Source organism: Narcine bancroftii, chromosome 3, assembly GCF_036971445.1.
Source record: "Narcine bancroftii isolate sNarBan1 chromosome 3, sNarBan1.hap1, whole genome shotgun sequence".
Taxonomy (NCBI): domain Eukaryota; kingdom Metazoa; phylum Chordata; class Chondrichthyes; order Torpediniformes; family Narcinidae; genus Narcine; species Narcine bancroftii.
In genome coordinates, this window is record NC_091471.1 from 66,866,298 (window position 1) to 66,884,539 (window position 18,242).

The 18,242-nt window shown below is 35.3% G+C and overlaps 1 protein-coding gene and 1 long non-coding RNA gene across 6 annotated transcripts in view; one reads left to right on the forward strand and one right to left on the reverse strand.

The window, feature by feature from the left end:
• Positions 1–18,242, forward strand: part of LOC138757230 (uncharacterized) — a 60,425-nt gene that overhangs the window by 13,989 nt on the left and 28,194 nt on the right. The window contains exon 1 of one of the 4 annotated variants that reach the window (XR_011353442.1): positions 10,179–10,248. The exons of the other annotated variants lie outside the window; for them this stretch is intronic. This is a non-coding gene — a long non-coding RNA (uncharacterized lncRNA). Of the gene's footprint in view, positions 1–10,178; positions 10,249–18,242 lie in introns of those variants that run through there. 4 annotated transcript variants of the gene reach the window in all.
• The window catches only part of npr2 (natriuretic peptide receptor 2), a 170,363-nt gene continuing 166,332 nt past the window's right edge, over positions 14,212–18,242 (reverse strand). The window contains exon 23 of one of the 2 annotated variants that reach the window (XM_069924222.1): positions 14,212–14,839. In XM_069924222.1, the coding sequence (XP_069780323.1) occupies positions 14,777–14,839 (63 nt within the window). In that variant the 3' untranslated portion in view covers positions 14,212–14,776. The remainder of the gene's footprint in view (positions 14,840–18,242) is intronic. The other variant, XR_011353438.1, reaches the window with a different exon arrangement.

Below are 18,242 nucleotides of genomic sequence, written 5' to 3' on the forward strand. Positions count from 1 at the left end.
TTATCTAATGCAATGATTGGATGTATCAATTCGATTAAAATGAATATTTTGCTTATATTTCTGTACTTTTTCCAAGCCTTACCAATTTCCATTCCTAAATCCTTCTTTAATTCATTAGACTTAGTTATTTCTTCATACATATGGCAGGGAAACAACCATATATAAATAACATCCATTTGTAAGAGACTATAAGAAATATGGGATTATCACTTACAAATTTTATATTTTATTATTGGGCAATTAATATACGTAATCTACTTTTATTAATACGATTTGATAAATGAGTGAATCACCCCTTTTAAGGAGAAATGGAACTGAAGTTTTCTAAAAAATCATCTATGTTGGCAATTTTAGGTTCCTTTTTACCCTTTTTCCTTTTCTAAATTGATACATAATCTGATATTGAAAAATAGATTGAGAATTTATGGGTTCAATTTATAAAATTTTTAATTAAAATAGATTTTATCTTGCTAGTCCCATTTTATCTGTGTTATATGCAGTCTTTAGGGTGTGATAGAGTATATGAGGTGTTTGGGAGATAAATTGGGAATGGTTCTTTTAGAACAGGTCACACATAAACACTTTAAAACAGAATTTTTGCAGGAGTTTTAGACTCATGATGCACTGTCATTTGAAAAAGGCAAACAAATGTAACAACAGGCAGTAGCAGCTTTGTATGGAAAAGAGCATTTATTGTTTGGAAGGTCATGTGATTTTTGCAGGCAGAGAGCAGAAAAAAAGAGGCTTTGCTCTCAGAGTGGGGATTGAGAGAGAGAGAGAGAGAGAGAGAGAGAGAGAGAAAGACACACACAGACATCGGTTCCAGAGGGACAAGCTGGCAAGCTTTGGAAGATGGCCTGGTCAAAGGAGAGGATTGGCTGTTCAATGTTTCTCTTGAATAGGAGAAACAGAAAGGAACTCTGTGGTGACCTGAAAGAAATAGGTTATCATCTGGAGAACACTGAAGGGGGCAAGTTTAATCAGCGAGACACTGGAGTGGCTGATTAAAAAGGAATCAGTTGTGGATGTCCTGGAGCAAGAAAAACTCTCTCTCTCTCTCTCTCTCTCTCTCTCTCTCTCTCTTCTCTCTCTCTCTCTCTCTCTCTCTCTTTCTCTCTCTCTCTCTCTCTCTCTCTCTCTCTGTCTCTCTCTCTGTCTCTCTCTCTCTCTGTCTCTCTCTCTCTCTTAACTGATTCCTTTTTAATCAGCCACTCCAGTATCTCACTGATGAAACTTGAATTAGAAAGGAGTTAAGTAGGTTAAGTGAGTCAATAGAGATAAGTTAATGTTTAATTCTATTTTCATATTCAAAGATAATTAAAAGCAACTTTTGTTTAAGTAACCCTTTGTCGTTGTGCATATCTATTGCTGCTGGGTTTTGGTGCCCTCTGGACTTGTAACAAAGGAATGATTAGGTATCAAAAGTTATAAAGATCTTTTTGTTCAAGATAAATTTGCCTCTTTTGAACAATTATCAGCTAAACATAATCTTTCAAGAAAACATTTTTTTTTAGATTTTTACAAGTTAGGCGTTTTGTTCAGTTCAAATATCTTGATTTTCCATCAATCTCAAATTCTAATATTCTATTTTTTTAACTTTATTTAATATTTTCCAAACAAAATATTTTACAAAATACATAATATAAAGATTAGAACTACAACTATACCACCCCTCCACCCCCACCCTCATCAGACCCCACAAGAGAAGCATTAAAGAAAATAAAGAAAATACATACCACAATTATTACTAAATTCATACATTTCAAATAAGGCAACCACATTTTAACAAAAAAAATTTTTCATGCAAATTATATGTAATTTTTTCCATATAAATCCAGGACCTTAACTCATTACACCAATGATTTACATTTATCTCAACTTCGTCTTTCCAGGAAGTCGCGACAAATTTACGCGCTACCGCCAATGCTAAATGCAAAAATGCTGTCTGAAACTTATCTAGCCCCAAGTCCATAAATGGAACAATATAACCCAACAAAATTTTTAAAATCTAATAAAAATTGAATTTTAAGCAAATTTTGAAGAAAAATCCCTGATTTTATAATGATTTAACTTTATCACAAAGCCAAACTGAATGTAAAAAAGTTCCAACACATGATCCACATCTAAAACACAACTCTAAATTACTAAATCCATATTTTCTCAATTTCTCAGGGGTTAAATATAACTGATGCAAAAAATTATAATTGATCATACTGTATCTCACATGAAACAATTTATTCACACCCTCAAAACACATAATCTCTCCATCAGCCTGATCAATATCACAAGTTAAATCATTTTCCCATTTAATCCTTGATTTATCTAAATTTATTTTATCCATAGTATCTTGTAACAACACATACATCTCTGAGATAAAACCCTTATCTGAAAAATGAGAAATCATGAATTCAAATTTTGTTAACTTGGGAATTTCATTTCTCTTCCAAAATTATCTTTCACTAATTCTCTAATTTGATAATAAACAAACAAAGAATTCCTTGAAATCCCAAATTTCTCTCTAAGTTTCTTAAATGATAAAAATGTGTCCTCTTCAAAACAATCCTGCAATAACTTTCTACCTTTGATCTGCCAATTTCCTAAAAATCTAATATTCCATATAAAAGTAATTAATTTATTTTGATATATTGTGGCCTGATCTGACATTTTACCTTTTGAGCCTATTAATAAATTCATTTTGGTCTAAATCCCTAATATGTGTTTCAAAACCGGTACATTATATCTTGGTAATAAAATAAAAGTCCATTTAAAAATGTTTTGAAGGTATTATTATTAGCTATGCATTAAAGGAAAAGAAGAAATTTTTGGCAGAGACTCGGTCATTGGAAAAGCAGATAGCTGATTTGGAAAAAGAATTTCAGAGGACTTGTACAGAGGATAATAAGGCAGTTTTGACAAAATTTATGTTAAAATATAATACATTACAAACATACCAATTTTAATATTTGATTCAAAGATCTAAACAACATTATTATGAGTTTATGGGACAAAGCCCATAAAGTTTAGGCTTGGCAATTGAAAACAGAAGAAGAATCAAGAATTATTAATGCAGTGAGGAAAGATAATTCAGTTACTTTTAAGCCTCAGGAAATCAATGACCAATTTTTATAATTTTATCAGAAATTATATGCTTCTGAGGGAGTTCGAGAAGATGGTTCAATTGAATCTTTTTTGTCAGAATTAAATTTGCCAATATTAGGGGAAGATGATGTGAAGAAACTGGATTCTCCTTTTACAGATTTAAAAATAAAGGATGTTATTCAACAAATGCCTAATGGGAAATCTCCAGGAGATGTTGGGTTCACTATTGAATTTTATAAAGTTTTTTTTATGATGATCTGTCCTCTTTATTTATTCATGGTTAAGTGCAGTAATAAGTTATACCAAGAAAAGATAGAGACCCTTTAAAAGTAGCTTCATATCGACCAATTTTTTATTGAATGTAGATTATAAAAAATAGTGAAATTGCTGGCCAATAGACTTACTAAGTATTTACCACAATTGGTACATGCTGATCAGGCTAGTTTTATTAAGAATAGGTTTGCTTCTGATAATATTCTTAGATTGATTTCACTCATCAACGCTTCACGTCAGCAACCTGAGCTACAAATGGTAGTTGCATTAGATGCTGAAAAAGCTTTTGATAGGGTTGAATTGAATTTTTTATTTAAAGTGTTGGAGAAATATAAGTTTGGACCCTTTTTATTGGTTGGGTGAAGACATTACGCAAGAATCCTATAGCTAGGGTGGCAACAAATTGTCAAACCTCTTCTTTCTTTAAATTATCGCGTTCAATCATCAAGGTTGTCCTCTGTCGCCAAATTCTAATATTCTTGATTTATTCTTTACGGTGGATTAATATAATCTATTTATAATGATTTATTGGGTTTAAGATCAGCCTCAATAGCTGGAATTAAAAATGATTGGGAACATGTTTTGAATATGTTAGCTTGATTAATGATTCCTCATTTTGTGCAAGGCATTTTTTATTACAATTTAAGGTGGTACATAGAATACGTATGTCCAAACCCAAATTATCTCACTTTCATGAAGATGTTGATCCATTATGTGAGAAGTATAAAAAGTTTGAAGCTTTATTGATTCACATGTTTTTGGAGTGCTTCAATAATGTAAGGTTTTGGGAAAATGTTTTCCAAACTTTATCAATGAGTTTTAAGATTAAAATAGAACCATGCCCTTTAATTGCCATGTTTTTTTTCTCTCATGAACTGGATATACCTCTGTCTGTGTCCCAGGAGAAAGTTTTAGCTTTTATCATGTGGGTGGCCAGATGAGCAATTTTAATGAAATGAAAAATGACTTTGCCTACTCATACACCGTGGGTACATGATATAATGTCCTATTTAAGCTTGGAGAAAATTAGATACAACATTAGTGATAAAAAATTTCAATTTGAAAAGATGTGGGGCCCTTTCATAGAATATTATCATGATTGGAAGATTTAAGAAGCTTGGATGGCTCCAGTGTTTCTTTGTCTAGTTTCAGCAAGGTAACTTTGATTAGAGAGAGGGGATAGATTAGATTTGTTTTATTTTTGTTTTCGTTTCTTTTCTTTTTCATTCCTTTTTTTTAGATAAGCTTGTTAAATATGGGTTTAAATATAATTTTCATAGATCATATCATTAAATTGGACAGAATTTACCCTTTGTTTAGATCAAAGGATTGTACAATATAGTTTTATTTACTTCCTTATTGAATTTTATTTAAGAAATATTGGAAAATAAACAAGTATGAATAGATTTTTGATTTGCATTTCTATTAATTTGTGACATGTATATGATGTGATTAGAAGACTTTGTATATATGATTTTTATGTTAAACTCAATATAAAAAAGAAAAAACATCATTTTTGTAAAAATATGTAAAATGGTGGAAGAATAGTGAATGTGACACTTTTACCCAAAAAGGGCAATAGGGATCATTAGGAAATTACTGGCTAGTGAGTTAGTGATAGGAAGAAAAACAATATCTACAGAATTTTGTGTTTTACAACTTGTATGAAAATTATTATTAAAAAAACTAAAGGACTCACTTAATAGGCATTTGGAGAAGCAAAGATTCATCGAGCAATGTCAGAATGGCTTTGTTAAGGAGAGAACCTATCTGAGTCACTTGAATGAATTGTTGGAACTCATGCCATTTGTCCTGTATGCCAATGATCTGAATTTGTGGAAACTAAATAAACTACTTGTTGCAGCCAAATAGGTACTTTATAGAAAAGAGGGTGTCAACAGATTGACTATTACTTTCTATGGATGCTGTGTGAACTGCTAAGTTTCTCCAGCACTTTTGTGTATTGCACAAAACTCCAGCAGCTGCAGATTTTCTTGTTTACCTTTGACTTTATTGCAGAAATGTTTGAGCACAATCATAAATATGTATTGCATCATTAATTCGAATCCTGGTGAGACTGTAGGATGGAGCAAGGGAATCAAAGGTTTACTAGATTCATTCCTGGGATGGTTGACATGAATGAGAAAAGAATATGTAAGCTGCTGCTACATTCTCTTGAGCAGAAGAATTGGAAGTGATCTCAAAAACTATATAAAATTCCTAAGGAACCACCTGTAATGGATCTGTGTTAATATTAACATTTAGGTTAATGTTAAGTTATATTTCCTATAAATATGTCTAGGTTAGTTTTTGGTTGGTTATAGGGCTGTTGGTTGGTTATTACACATACATGTTACAGTACATTTACAGAGAACCATTGTACTCAAAACAGAGAGTTCGTTCTCGGAATTGATACATCTAGCAAGAAAGAACCATAATGGAACAGAAGTGTTCATAATTGAAACCCTAGGTATCATTCTTAAAACCAATCAAGCCTCTTGAACAGAGACGAGGTCAGACAAGAAGTTTTGCAGAAATTAAACTTAAACTGTTAAGGATTGCATTATCTGGTCTTGTGCTTTCCAAGAATTTGGACTAACCTCATTGATTATGCAATGTCACAATTTGGAGAAATATATTATCAAATTCAGACATTTTTGAATCAGTTTACAACTGTTTACAACTGTTTGAAGAAGCTCTCTGAAGAACAACTCATTGAAAGAATTGTGAGTGTAAAGAAGCCTGAAGATATGATGTTTAAAAGTGCTTTATAATTCTTTCTGAACTGAAATTTTGAGACCTTCAAGCAAGACTAAAATGTTGCTGAAGTTTTAAAATTGACATTTGAGAGTGGGACTTTATTACACACAATTACATTTGCGCATAGTGTGGTTAAATTTAGTTAAGTTTATGAATAAGTAAGAAAGTTACGAAGTTTAATAAAAGCTATTATTTTGAATGTATCTTTTTCTGGTGAATTTTCCATTGCTGTTCCTTTGTTAGTGCTAACAAAGTCCCATTAGTCCCAAACAAAATTAAAATGGTTGTTAGTTCGTGACACCACCCCATAAATGCGGTGTTGATACTTCCTTTGGAGATTCACTAATTATGTTCTGATTTTGGATTTTGATGGTTCCAACAACAAAGCATGAATACATTTTAATTCCCCAGCAGATACACTGTTGCATCTGTTTTCTGAAATTTTTAGTTTATCCTTGGAGAATAAACCTACTTTTGAATGATGTAGGCCACTTGTTTATATTATTTTAAAACATTTTAAAAACTTTTAAACAATTCAGGGATTTTATAATAGTTTATCATTTTTTTTGTATTTAAGTCCTTTATTTATAGCACAAAAAATGTAACCTTCTTTATTGTTTTATGAAAAGTCTATAAGTAATGTTCTAAGCAGTTGATTCTTAATAACAAAATATTGCACTAACTTCTAATAGTTTAAGATATTTTTTCAAAGTTTTTGAATTTCCTAAGTTGTAACATTTAAAGTCCTATCAGATTTAACAGTTGGCAAGACTGAATTTGTGTCATTGCCAACTGTTAAAGATTTATTGGCATGGGTTTGATTTGCAAACTCTTCTGACTTGATAGCATTGTGTTATAGTATTCCCCGCCTGTCAAAGTCTGCTCGAAGCAAATTCAGAATGATGGAACACAATAAAGTCAGAGTTCAACAGCACAGAAACAGATAGTTTAGCCCAACTTGTCCATGCCAACTAAACTTGTCCCCTTTGCCTGTATTTAGCCTATATTACCCTCAACCTTTTCTACCCATATACCAGTATAAATGCCTTTTGATCATTACAATTGTCACCACTTCTACCATTTCCTCTGGCAGCTCACTTTATACACTGTCAATGATGAAGCTACCCCTTATGTCCTTCCCCTTTCACATTAAACCTGTGCCCTCTAGTTTTAGATTCCCCTACCCTGGGACAAATGGTTTGACTATTTGACTTATCTATGTCCCTCATGATTTTATAAAGTTCTATATGTTCCCCCCTCTGTGTCCTGGAAGAAAAGTCCCAGCCACTCATTATAATTCAAGCTTACCAATCCTGGTAACATTCTTGTGATTTTTTTTTTCCCTGCACCCTTTCCATCACAGTGATATCTTTCCTGTAGCTGGGTGACCAAAATTGTGCTGACTACTCCAAGTGAGATTTCACCAATGCCTCATACATTGTAAACTATCATTTCTTCTGTACTTATTGCCATGACCAATGAGGGCATTTATGCCAAATGACTTCTTTTCCAACATATTTACTTGGCATCATCACTTTGATGGGGCTATGTACCTGTGCCCCCCTAATCTCTTTATAACATCCCCCCCACCCCCCTAGTCTTATACTGTTCACCATGTAATTCCTGGCCTGGTTGAACCTGTCAAAATGCAGCACCTTGCATTTGTCTGAGTTAAATTTCATCTGCTGTTCCTTGACCTGGTGTCCCAGATAATCCAGATCATATTGTTATTTTAGATAACCTTCTTCACTCTCTACTATATCACCAATATGCAAAGTTACTAACCATGCTAATTATGTTGCCATCCAAGTTGCTAATACAGATAACAAATAACAGTAGACCCAGCACTTACCTCTATGGAACACTACTGGCTACAGACCTTTAGTATGAGTAACACCCTTCCACTATCACTCCCCTGTCCCCTGGGTAATTCTAAATCAATTTGCACCTTACCCTGGATCCAAAGCACTCTGATCTTCCGGACAAGCCTATATTATGACCCTGGTCAGAGGTTAACTGAAGTCCATGCAGACAACATCTACCACCCTGCCCACATCAATCTCTTTGGTCACCTCTTCAAAAATGCACTTAAATTTGTGGGATACAATTTCTGATGCACAAAACCATGCTGACTATTCCTAGTCAGTCTTTTCAGAATGCCCATGAATGACATTAAACTCAATGGCCTACAGTTCCCTGGCTTATTTTTACACCCTTTTAAAATAAAGGCACAACATTATCCACCATCCAGCCTTCCAGCATCTCACCCATGCTTAACAATAAAGCAAACATCTCTCTTAAGGCTTGCACAGTTTCTTCCCTTGTTTCATCTAATGTCCGAAGATGGATTTGAGATTTATTTACCATTAAGCATTTTAAGACCTTCAGCACCTCTTCTTGTATAAAGTAGACACTGCATGACATCATTACTTTCTCCCCTGCATTCTCTAGACTCCATGCCTTTTTCCAGGGTAAACACAGTTGATGAATACTTGTTTTCAATACCAGCCACCTCCTGTAGATCTACAGATTGAAAACCCATCAATCTTTAGTGGGATTTACCCTTTACTAGTTACTCATGTCTTTAATATACCTGATGAGTCTCTCTAGGTTTTCCTTAACCTTATTGTCAATCACCTTTCTGCCTTCCTTGTTTCTCTCTTAAATGAACTCTTATATTCTCTTTACTGGGATTCACTTAATTTCAATGGACTTTAACTGACAAATGTCTCCTTCTTTTTCTAGACCAGATCCTCAAAATTCTTGAGATCCAGGTTCTTAAAAATAAATCAGATGTTATACTTTTGTTCATGCAAGTGTAATTTGTTTACATCCAAGAGAGGCAGACATAAATCAAGATAATTAAAAAACATTGGCATTTTTTTAATAATGCCAAACCCAATTTACTTTCCGATTGACAGTGCATTAAAATCCACCCAAACAATGCAACATTGAATATTTATTTTTAATTCTTCAACAAATGTGTCTTTACATAAATTATGAATGCCAGGTGAAAGGAGATCAGAACCAGTGAGGAGCTCTGAGGTTGAAAACAAACAGGAGGCAGGCTGTTGGTGATTCGAATCGAGAAACCCAGAAAGACTGTGGGCTTGCTGGTGACTGTGGTCATGGGATTCACACCAGGCTGTGGACTGCTGGAGAATGACTTGAAATTGGCTAAAGGGATATCAGTTATCGGAACTGTAGGCTATGAGGCTGGAGGTGAATCCATGGACACTCCTTGACTCTGGGTGGACCCTCTTGGCTTCTCTTTCTCTGTTTGTAAGGGGTGTTGGGAAATTTCTGCTGAAAGTGAATCTTTTTCTGCCTTCTGGTGGACTAAAGGAAATTTTGTGTAATATCACATTTTCTGTTTTATTACATGACAATAAAATAATCTTGAATCTTGAAGCAGTGTTCTAGGAAATGTTTAAGGGCTTGGGAGGGTTTGTTAGAGCAGATGTGGAGATGCCCATTAAATTGAATTATAGACATGCTAAAAGGATTTGAAAATTACCTATGCAGATTAATAGTTTACACTTAACATTTGTGCATCTGCAAAATATATACATGACATCTTCTTTGGCTTGGCTTCGCGGACAAAGATTTATGGAGGGGGTAAAAGTCCACGTCAGCTGCAGGCTCGATTGTGGCTGACAAGTCCGATGCGGGACAGGCAGACACGGTTGCAGCGGTTGCAGGGGAAAATTGGTTGGTTGGGGTTGGGTGTTGGGTTTTTCCTCCTTTGTCTTTTGTCAGTGAGGTGGGCTCTGTGGTCTTCTTCATAGGAGGTTGCTGCCCGCCGAACTGTGAGGCGCCAAGATGCACGGTTTGAGGCGATATCATAATATCACTCAACAGTCAATACTTAGATGCAATATGGCCACGATAAAAAAAGTTGCCTGTCCATTTCTCTCCAGTAATGCTGCCTGACTGACAGTGTCCCTCCAATTTCTCTTTGTGTTCGCAACATTCCAGCATCTGCAGTTTTTGTGTTTTGCTACTATTTTATTGCTCAATATTACAATCAATATCCTTTTTTAACAGCGCTATGGATTAAATAGTACGATGTACCCTCGATCTGAGATTATTTAAAGTAATCACCTCTGCTTGCAGGTTAAGTATTAGATTATTTCCTTTCTTTTTTCTCTGTTGAATTGCATTGCGTTCTATTATCCTGAGTTCAAAAATGTGTCCTCCTGCTAGAATGATGAGCAGAGGCCACACGTAGGACATAGGCAGAGGAGATGGGGATCTCTCTCTCAGAAGATGCTCACAAGCCTCTTATCCAAAATTCACTGAAGATCAATATTTGAAACAATTAATCACTTTATGCATGGCTTTAATGCATATTTTTCATGTGGCTTTGACAATGAAATTTTACTCAAAGGTTGCATTGGCAAGTGGGAAGCAGGCAGGTTTAAGCACAGAAAGCTCAGCTTCAGACTATACCATTCCAAAATGGGAATCAGCAATCGGAGTTGGTTGACTGAAAAGCAACAACAAGAAAAATAGATGAACAGTGGAGATGTAATCAAAATGTGGTTACTGAGATTGAGGATGGTGAGTTCATGCTCCATAGAGACACTACTGTTACCCCATTACCCCAGAATGACAACTTATGTTTTTGTAGAGTCACACAACATGAAAGCAAGCCAATCAGCCCATGAAGTTTACAACAAACAATGTGAACCTAACTGTATTAATCATACTATCCCAGCAATTGCCTTCTATGCATCTATGATTTGTGTTTGTCTGGACAATTCTTAAATGCTATCAATGACTATACTTCCACCATAATTTCTATACAGCATCCACAGGACTTGAAGAGCTCAGGCCTGAAACGTTGGCTGTATATGTTTGCCTTCTATGGACACTGTGGGACCTGCTGGGTTTCTCTAGCACTTTTGTGTATTAACTTTGGACATAATAATACAATGTTGGTGAGACTGTACTTGGGATATTGTGTGCAGTTCTTGTTGTCCACCTATTGGAAAGATGCTAATAAGCAGGAAAATGTGAGGAAAAGATTCCCTTCCCTGAGGGCTTGATAAGGAGAGGCTAGATAGGTTGGGTCTTTTCTCACTGTACTGTGATTGTGCCCACTTCTACCATCTCCTCTGTCAGCTTGTTCCATATACTCACCACCCTCTCTGTGGAAAACAGACCCTTCAGATTTACTTTTAATACTTCAGTAAAATTTAAAATTGTCAGCAAGTTGCTGGAGACAAATTAAAAAGTTCAAGAGCCATGAGGTAAGGTTGTAGTTCTTCAGAACTCTGGATAGACAACTCTTGGAGTATTGCATTCAGTTCTGGTTGCCTCATTATTGGAAAGATGTAGATGTTTTGAATAGGGTGCAGAGGAGACTTACCATGGTGTTGTCTGGATTTAAGAACATGTCTCATGCCACATGGTTAACAGAGCTAGGCCTTTTTCTCTTTGGAGAAATGAAGAATGAAAGGAGCTTAGATAGGGCGGATAGCCAGCACCTTGCCTCTGGGACGACAATAGCATATACCAGAGGATGTTTGTTTAAGAAGAATGGGGGAACATTGAGGGGATTCATCAGAGTTAAGATTAATTTTACACAGTTAGTGGTGGGTTCCTGGAATGCATTGCCAAAGGTGGTGGAGGCAGGTAAAATAGAGACATTCAAAAGACTCTTAGATAGGGACATAGATGGATGTTAGAAAAATAGAGGGTTATGTGTGTGTGAACGGAAAAAAAATAGATTGCTATGGAGTAGTTTTACATAGGTCAGTGCAACACAGTGGGCTAAAGGGCCTATTCTGTGCTTTAATGTTCTATGTTCTATGAAAGAATGGCTAATACAATGAAGCCAAATCAACATAGTTTTATGAAAAGAAAATCACAAAAAAACAAGGTTATAACAATTAGAGTCAATTAATGGGAAACTGTAGATATTTTACATTTGGATTTCTAGAAGGCATTCAGAAAGGTGTCCACTTAAAGTGAGGCATGCAAGATATTTTTAAAATTTTTAAATTTAGACATACAGCATGGTAACAGGCCTTTTTTGGCCCACAAGTCATGCCGTCCAATTTACACCTTATTAACCTATACCCTGGTACATTTTGAATGGTGGAAGGGAACTGGAGCCCCTGGAGAAAACTCACACAGACATGGGGAGAAGTTCAAACTCCTTACAGACAGCAGAGGATTCGAACCCCGGTCCGGTCCCAATCGTTGGTGTTGTAAAAGACTTGTGTTAACCACTACACCACTACACTGTGCTGCCTAATCGCTATGCCAACCTTGTCATTATCATTTCATTAGAGTGTTAACATAGATTAAAGACTGATTATAATTTAGAAGACAAGAGGGTTAGAAGAAAAGGAGATTTTCTTTTTGACTGGAAGCATGTAATTAATGGAATGCATGAATCAATTCCTGGTCTTCAATTGTTTTATCTTCATATAATTTAGAAGGAGGAAAGAGTTTCACAAACAGTAATCATGTTTGTCGATGTCAAAATAGGTGGAGGGAATGCTAGAATCAAAATATTCAGTTAAAGCAAGAGGATATAGAAAGCTTAAGTGAAAGGATAAAATGTTGTCACCAACCCTGACAGCCTCAAGTGCACCTGTATCCATAGTCACCCACGCAGACATCAAGTTATGCCTTCTATGAGTGAATCTGTGAAAAGTAACTGGCCTGGATAGAGCCAGGTCCTCAGAACCTGAGCAGACCAGCTGGCAGGAATATTCATGGACATGTTAACTTATCCCTACAACAATCGGATGTTCCTACCTGCTTCAAGGAGGCCACGATCGCCCTGCACCAAAGGAAATAAGATAATATGCCTTAATGAGTATGACCCAATGATTCTAATGTTCATTCTCAAGCAAGTTCTTCAATAGATTGGTCATGGCACCTATCAAGTCAGGCTTCCCAAATAGTCTTGATCCATTACCACTTGCCTACAGTCACAATAGGTCCATAGCAGATGCCAGCTCGCTGATCCTGTACTCATCCCTGGAACATATGGATATTACAGTATGTCTATATCAGACTCCTATGTATTGACTATAGCCCTGCCTTCAACTCTGCAACTCCAACCAAACATCCTCAAATATTTGGACAAAGGCCTCAGCAGCCCCTTTGCAACTCGATCCTCAACTTCCTGACTTGCACACCTCAATCAGTGAGGATTGGCGACAACATCTCTTCCATGTTAATTCTGAACACCAGTGCCCTGCAAGGCTGAGTACTCAGCTCTGCACTATTCCCCTGACACACTCACTACTATCAGGCTAAATTCTGTTCCAACTCCATTTACAATTTTCCAGATGACATCACTGATGAAGGTCCAATCACAAACAAAAACAAGCCAGAATAAAGGAAAGGGATAGAGCAATTAGTTACATGGTGTCAGGACAACAAACTCTCCTTCAATGTCAGAAAAGAGAAGGATCTAGTCATCAACTTCTGCAGCGGGGACACATGAACACCCCTGATCCAGCCTCCAGAACACTCCTTAACTAAGAGCACATTAGCCACTGTCTGGTCTTCCAGCACTCAACCAAAGGCTGAAAATGATGCAAATATTTTTGCAAGGGCCTCTACAATTTCTTCCCACATGGTCTGGAGATGCATTCGATCAGGTCCCATCTTAATGCACTCTAAGACCATTAACACCTATTCCCTGGTAATATGCACATGATCCTGGACATTACAAATCATATGCTTAAATTCTTTAACTTCCATGATCCTCACCACAGTTAAGCTCGATGTAAAATATTCATCTGATCCATCTTCTGTGGCTCCACACAGAGGCAGCTTCTATCTTTTTAATGGAACTAGTTCCCTCCCTTTTGCTCTAGAAATACCCTGAAGATACTTGATGGATTTTCCTTCATCCTGCCTGATAGATCCATCTCATGTAGATTTTTGCTCTCCTGACTTCATCAAACATGTACTACTTCAACTTCTATTCTGCTTTAAATTTCACTCAAACATTCTTATGGACTTGGAAGCATTTCAAGCTTTAAAGCAAAATATTTTATATACAATATGATGATCTCTTATGTTGCCAAGCATTAAATGCAATGACAGTCAATTTGATTTTCTGGTTTATTTGAACAAAATATTTAGCAATATCTTAGATACATAGTATGTACAGCTTATATGGGGAAATATTAGGGTAGAAATTTGCCTTTGGTTGCCAGTGTTAAATTGTGAGAAAATTAGACATGTTATCCCATCCTAACGGTTGATTCCATTGCAATCAGTGGGACCAATATGTCAAGAAGGGCAACCATCAGTCAAAACTCTCACATGCATTTAGTTCCAGTGAACAAAGATACATTTCTACCCTTTGTATTTAAATTTTTTCTCAACACATTATATAAATCTTGATATAGAAAGCACAAAAAATAAGGAGTCATTGTTGAAAAGTGTTCAGCTAAGAAGAAAAATGGTCTTAATAAAAATTACTTATTTTGTAGCTTTGTTCAGGTATGAAATATACCTGGGATAATTCTAGGCTACAGGTATCTTCTAAGATCTGTTCTCCAGAAATTAACATAATCAAAATTCGTTATTGTAACAAATAAACTACAGCTTGAACAATCAGTGTTCTGCAGTATAATAGAGTACAAGCAATTTCACATCAATCGTATTAGATATCGGAAATATCTTTCTGTTCACCAAGCAGCCAGTATGTCCTTAATTTGCCTTTACCCTGTCAAAGACAAAACAAATATTACACATATGCTAGCCAAAACCATCACTTAAAGATTTGTTGAACTTTGTCATAATATCAACATGTTAGATTAAAACAGTTAACCAGATAGATAAGTAAAATTTTAGATCCCATCTCTTGCTTCTACAATTGACTTATGATAAATCAAGAATAACTTGTGGGATTGATTTCTTGCTTCCTTTTGATTTTATTCATTGACAAAATATGGGTATTTGAATAAATGTCAGCATTTTTTGCTCATCTCAACTGCTTCCTTAGTTCACAGACAATTAAATGTCCCCCATTTTGGGGAATCTGGAAACACAAACAGGCTGGATCAAATAATGATGTCAGATTTCTCCATAGGTAAAAAGGAGGGGATTTTACACCAATTCCAGTAATTTTGTGGTTAACACTCCTCCTGAGACCAATTAGCTGCAGTCTGATTAGCTGTGACAATTTTGAATGTGAGAACGAAATAAGCAGGGATGATTACCCCTGACTTGTGCCCTCTATTGACCAAAAAGCACAGTTTTGATAAAATTGGAAATAGGAAAAATAATCAGGATGGCAAATGAACAGAATAACAGAGATTAACTGTGATGTTAGATGAAATGAGTTTACTGTCATATACATAAATACAGATGCTCCGAAATTCATTCTTGCTGCAGCCATACAAGAATGCCTGGGAGCAGGGTTTGAATATTTTGCTGTTCAATGACATTTGGAACTCTATTTTCAAACTGATTAACACTAAATCACTGTCTGTTGCAATTCAAAGTGGTTCATAGGGCTCACATGTCTAAACTGAAATTATCTTGTTTTTACACAGATATAAATCCTCATTGTGATAAATGAAAAATAAGAGATGCTTCTTTAATCCATATGTTCTGGACGTGTCCCAGTTTAGAAAAAATATTGGAGAGAAGTTTTCCAAACATTATCAGTGATTCTCAATTTAAAATTAGAACCAAATGCCTTAGTTGCTCTGTTTGGAACTCTTGGAGAAGATGAGGTTTTACTAACTCCAATAAAATGTTGCAATTTATCTTTTACTTTGTGGCTAGCCAGATGTGCTAGTTTGATTACATGGAAAGATAATACCCCACCTGCTCATGCACAATGATTAAGAGCATAATGTCTTGTTTAAATTTTGAAAAAAAATTAGATATGCAATTAATGAATCAAACATTAGATTCCAAATGTTATTTGGCCCATTCATGGACTATTACCATAATCTTTTGGTTCAGTGTTAATACAGACTTTTGGCACTTTGTTGATCCATTTCAGAGTGAACTACTTTATTTCATCATTATTAACTTTCAACCTTGTTTAGGGTCAGGGAAATTTAAATGTATTACATTTATTATGTCCATTCTTTATTATTATGGCTGTGCTTTGGGAATTCATATATAATGATTACTCTTGCATTGTTTTCTTTGTCTTTATTTTCTGTAGAAAATTCCATAATTGTATTGTACAAATTTATTATTATTGAAAATTCAATAAAATATTTTAAAAAGGAAAGAAAGTGTATGTATTATATTGCCTCGATATGCCAAGAGAAAAATAATAAATAGAAAAAGATAAATAAATAATCACAGTGAGCTTTTAGATCAAGATGGTTGGAATTGATAGTTTTACTGCAATTCTGACTATTCCTCCATTTTTAAAAAAAATTTGGCCCGAAAGGAGAACAGCGCAGATACACACAAAATTTATTTGGATTGAAAGTGAGATGATTAATCAAGATCCCCCTAAATTAGCCTTGCCCTCCCTGAAATACAATATAAAATGGTGTGGCAATATTTCACAGAAAATGTTCAGATATTTAAAAATCTGATACAGCAAAATGCTTGTGGTTGATGGGGAAATCTAGTCCATGGGGACAGATCCTTAATGTCCTAGCCAGGAAACATTTCCTCTGGCAAAGGCTACTAATGTGTGGATGCTATCCACAATAACTCGTAGATGTTAGTTGAAATAAAACATTTCAGCCCAGGATCAAAGACAATCCTAGAAATGGATTAAGTCAGGTAGATAATTTTAAGGTACAGATCTGCCAGAATGTCTTTGAATGGCAGAAAAGTCCTGCTCCTGCATCAAAATGCCTATACCTAAAATATCAAATTATATTTTTGATAATCAAGGTGCTAATGATAGATTTCCCCATTTTGTCTGAACAATTTATCTTCAGATTAACTATAAGATGGGGAAGAAGGAAAGATCCCTTAACTCAGGCCCAGCAAGTAACCTTAGCCTCTAACTAGAGTGATACAGCCATCCTGTGGCCTTTCTGAATGGAATTATAGAATCTAGAATCATTTCCCCCTGTAGATTGATGTTATTGGGGAACTTGTTTGACTCTTTATCACTAGAAGATAGGTGAGCCATAATAAAAACAATTTGCTGAAAATACTCAGCAGGTCAGGGTGCATGTTTGAGAAGAGAAAGAGAGTTTTCATTTGGGTCAAAGATCCTTCATTAACAGTGTCAGGCACTTTTATGAACCCAGTGTTTAAGCGAGGACTGCAATGTGAATGAGTGCTTAATAATTCACTACGAGACAACATTCTCCATTCCTAAATTTCATCGGGAGTGAGAACAATGTAATAAGCAAGAAGACTAGTGCACCATTATAAAGAATAACATAAGTAATGGCATTATTACCTTTTACAGCACCCAATTGTTTGAGATTTTTGTTTGTTGGCAAGAAAGGTCTTGCAACATCAGTGACAGTGACTAAAAAAAAACTTTTTGATCAAAAACATTCTGGTCGCCAATTTGTTTTCATGACTTAGTAAAAATTATATTGTAAAGGCCCTAACTAAAGTTAAATGTGTCAAAAGCTTTGAAACTTTATGATTGCCCCGACTCTAAATGACACACATTGAAATAATTAAATGATTTTAAAATGATTGAAATCTGAAATAAAGAAAAGTATATCATGGGGAACTACTAATCGATTAAAACATTTAACTCAATTGTTACAGGCTTATGCTAATATTTATCTGTACTTTTATATTTTAGTGGGTTACTTTGTGGGTTGGACAGGGAAAGACACATGTATTTTGAAACCCAGACGCAAAGGCACCTATGTTCAGAGTCATAAAACCAGTATTATTGTTCTCCACTGAAAGCCTGAAACAATAAATGTTTGCTAAGAAGGACACCTGTTTAAACAGAAACACATCTGGTCAAACAGGAGCCCATTTACTCTAATGACTCGTGCTTTTGGAAAAAAAATGAAACTAAAACAGTATTGCTCTAGCCAACAATGTAAATTAAGACACTTCAAAAATCAGCTTGAGTATCAACAACCAGATTGATCTGAAGACAGAAGTGGAGTGAGATGGATACTGCTGTTGTGTTCTTCTTGCCAGGGGAGAAACAATGATTTGTT